The 3,871-nt window shown below is 32.9% G+C and overlaps 1 protein-coding gene across 1 annotated transcript; it reads right to left on the bottom strand.

Annotated features, from left to right (window-relative positions):
- Nucleotides 1–1,288: 1,288 nt before the first annotated feature.
- LOC124917262 (F-box protein CPR1-like) lies at nt 1,289–2,464 on the bottom strand. The gene has a single exon (XM_047457728.1). It carries the CDS (start codon nt 2,462–2,464, stop codon nt 1,289–1,291), a length of 1,176 nt encoding a protein of 391 aa, XP_047313684.1.
- Nucleotides 2,465–3,871: the final 1,407 nt, after the last annotated feature.

Here is a 3,871-nt window from a genome sequence, read left to right on the forward strand (position 1 = left end):
CAAGAAAATCCGACATATTATAGTCCAACTATCACCCAAATAAAGAGCATCATATCAGTCCCATTAACATCTGAAAATCTAGTATATATGAATGTCTAAAGTTGTCCAATTTTATGTTCAGTGATATAAAACATCCCAAATCAAGAATTCTAACTTACCAAACTGTAGACATTTTCTGATCAACAGATAGATCTAACTACATATTTATCAAGAAAAATGAGATCAAGAGATTTTATATTGAGGAGCAATCGGAACCGCCCCAAATTTGACTAGGGTATCATTTCAAAAAAGCATTATTATGAGGGTATCCACATCAGAATCCATATTCTCATCCAGAAAAAGATAATGTTTTCAAATAGGCATAGCCAAACTAATGTAAAAAATGGCTCTTGATTCTAGTAGGGATAACAAATAGAAAATAAACATCATCCCATTTAGTGTGGTACATTGATGCATTTGACAGAAATGATCAGTTTAGACACCCCTAAATTCAGCAGCAACAACTAATAATATTTCAGAAGCAGAAAAAAAAATATTTGAGATTGCAATGTGAAGATATATTAATCTCCAATCTAAGATAAGTTGTAGATCTTAAATGGTCTTTGTCACTGCCATTCAAAAATTATTCAAATTCAAAATTCCATTATTTTCAGTATGCATTAGCAATACACCAAGAATCCAAAAGCAAGTATTAAACAGACATTTACTTTACTTTAGCTTCTAACATATCATCTGTTTCTTCATCAATTTTCTACAGCGCTCAAGCACCTCCACCTCTTTTCTGTGACATAGAAAAACACAAATATTGAATTCAGACTCAACCCCTCGTCAAATCTTGCTTCATGTTCTCTAACCCACAAAAAGTTCTCCATATCAATCATATTCTAAATTTGCGAGCGAAAAGATATGTTAGAGGGAATTATGTGATCACTTTTATAGCACGACAATGAGCAAATCTTGAAATACTTCTCTTTATGATCTCATTTGGATCCACATACAATAAATACGACAATAAAGTGTTTCCAAATAATAAATAATCATATTAGCTTAATCATCAAAATTCAGAAACTTTCACTTTATACTAATCAACCATTGTAAACATAATGAGCAAAATAGTATACAAAGAAAAATACACATATTTAATCATTAATCTAGATACCTTGTAGGAACTATAGCGCCAACTTGAACCCCTTTAATAAGTAATTGTTCCTGCAAAACCCAAAATCTGAAGATTAAAGAGAAACTCATTTTCTATTTGTAAATCAAATTAATCTACTTACTCACAGATTCATTTCTCTTCTTCTCGATGATTCTTAATATGAGATACACACAGCTGGTGGAAAATCGACAGAGACGAGACTCTCAAGGCAAGTTTGTACTTGATATCTTCCATACCACGAACCCTAACTTCCTCAAATGACTGTTGTTCTAAATTATACCAAATAAGGCTCGAATTAATGTTCAAGAGTACTTTCTTACCACATTTTGAATAAGTAATAGGTTTCACAGTGTAAAAAATTACAAAAGGATTTGTTGGTGATATTGTAATCAATTTCGACCAATGTTCATTTTCTCCACCATATTCTTTCAGCAAAAATACTTCCACAACCGATGACTCGTACTGACAACTCAATGAAAGACATCCACCCAAATTATCCAAATATAAAAAGAAATGAGGACCAGCATATTTTGGTTGTGGAATTACTCTATATTTCTCTGTTCCAAGATCAAAAGCAACAATCAATCTTTTCTTTGGTGTAGCTGTTTTCACATATGAGATCCAGTGCAGAGCTCCACCAGCTATTGAATCTCCAAAGCTCCCCATCTTCGGACATTGAGAAAACTTCTCTGGCCTATGCCACGAATTTGATTTCAAACTATAAACCTTGACCTCATATTCGTCGATGTCTCCTCTAAAAGTTTTTTGACGAAACGCAAGTCTCACAACCTTGTAATCATCGTTGGTGTTATCGTAACCAAATCGATAAATACAGTCGTAGAAAATGTTATTTATATCTGGTAATTCAACCGATTCGTAAGGTAATTTTTTAGACTTTCTAGTTGATGGGTTGCAAATAAAGAAATCGTCAATGGAATTGGCATCTGACATGCAGAGTAAGCCATCACAAGACCCGTACAACATAATTCCACAATCATAATTCCCATGGCACAATTCCATAATTAAAGTCATCACAGGACAACTATTCAACGGATGGTTATTGACCACAGCCGGTTGAAGAACGCCTTCATCGGGATCAAAATCCACACGATAAAAATTGTCTTCCCACAGAAAAAGACGAAGGTTGTTCTTGATTTGAACTGATCGGCTCAGATGCAATTTAACGAAATCAGGGCAACTGATTAGGGCAAGCCAAAATTTAGATACGCACCTAAAACGGAGTAGACTCTTAACAGGCAACCGAGAAAGAATGTCAGGTAGAATATCATCCGGCAACAGCGACATCTTCACAGATCGGACAATGAAAGAAGGATTTTTCACTGCAGAAGCTATAGTTTGTATTAGGGTTTCTCACAGGCTCAAAGTTTGTATTAGGGCTACTCACTACAACTACAGGCTCAAAGTTAAAGAAGTAAAGAAAATTTATCTTGATTTTGTAATAAAATTATTATTATTACAATTATTTTGCTAAATTGATAAAATTTAATCCGCATATATTAAATAACATATATGGAAATAATCATCCATTTAATTTTACACTCTTTTGTTTATAATTTTGTATTGATGTGTATATTTATTACTAACTTTTTTTAATATTACATATTGACTAAAAATCACAATTACTTAAAAAATATATGAAATATTATCTGCAAATGTTGTTACAAATCATTTATTTGCAACTACAAATCACATACAAAAATAATAATTTCTTTAAAAAATAAGACAAAATAAAAATATAATTTAGTCCTATATGCACCGAAATTAAAATAGAAGGTTGGACAAAATATTAATTGAATAGTTTATAAACGTAAATTTATTTCTCAATAATTTAATAAATGTGTTAAGATTAAAATCTCAATAATTCAATAAATGTGTTAAGTTTATAATATTTCAGAAATGGAGAAAGATTTGAGATTGCAATGTGAAAATGAAAATGTACCACATGTTATACATCTTGAAATGGTCTTTGCCACTGCCATTTAAAACTTATTCTAATTCAAAATTCAATTCTGTTTAGTATGCAATACACCATGAACCCAAAAGGCAAGCAAATTCATTCTCAATGCAACCATTTTACTTTACTTTAGCCTCTAACATTTGATCTGTTTTTTAAAACTAAAGATCAGCATTACTTTGTTATTTGACATTCGGTTGGGGCACGGTCGGGTACGCTGTTTTGGCATGACTTGTGATTCAAAAACCAAATAAATCATACTCAAGGAAGAATTTCGAAACCTTTGAATTAAAGGGATTGTATGGCTGCCACGGTTAAGGAAATTAGAGACGGGAATTGGACTCACTTCTTTGATGTATTCCGGACGGGAGGCGAGTACTCGAGCACCTTAATAGTATCTAGTTTCACGAAAGTTGACTTGCACTCATAGGAAGACAAGGAGGACGGAAGACTAAAATTCAGCGAAGTGTGGGATGTAATCTGAGAGGGGGCAGTTGTAGAGTGGGTGCCCGTGGTTTGGTCCTCCAAAATCATCTCGCGTCATCAATTCATCCTATGGCTTGTTTCCATAACCGTACGTCTTTTGACTAGGAATCAGATTCGTAAGTATATGTCAATTTCTGCGTTTTATGCTCAAGGAAGGAAGAATCTATAAATCATTTGTTTGGTGATTGTCCGTTTATTGCTAAAATATGAAGATAGTTCGCTAAAGTTATAGTGTTACTGGATTTCCTTAT

The sequence above is a fragment of the Impatiens glandulifera genome, unplaced genomic scaffold (assembly GCF_907164915.1).
Source record: "Impatiens glandulifera unplaced genomic scaffold, dImpGla2.1, whole genome shotgun sequence".
Taxonomy (NCBI): Eukaryota; Viridiplantae; Streptophyta; class Magnoliopsida; order Ericales; family Balsaminaceae; genus Impatiens; species Impatiens glandulifera.

Excerpts from the sequence above, each read along its gene's own strand:
- LOC124917262 (XM_047457728.1), bottom strand. The coding sequence starts at position 2,464 with ATGTCGCTGTTGCCGGATGATATTCTACCTGACATTCTTTCTCGGTTG.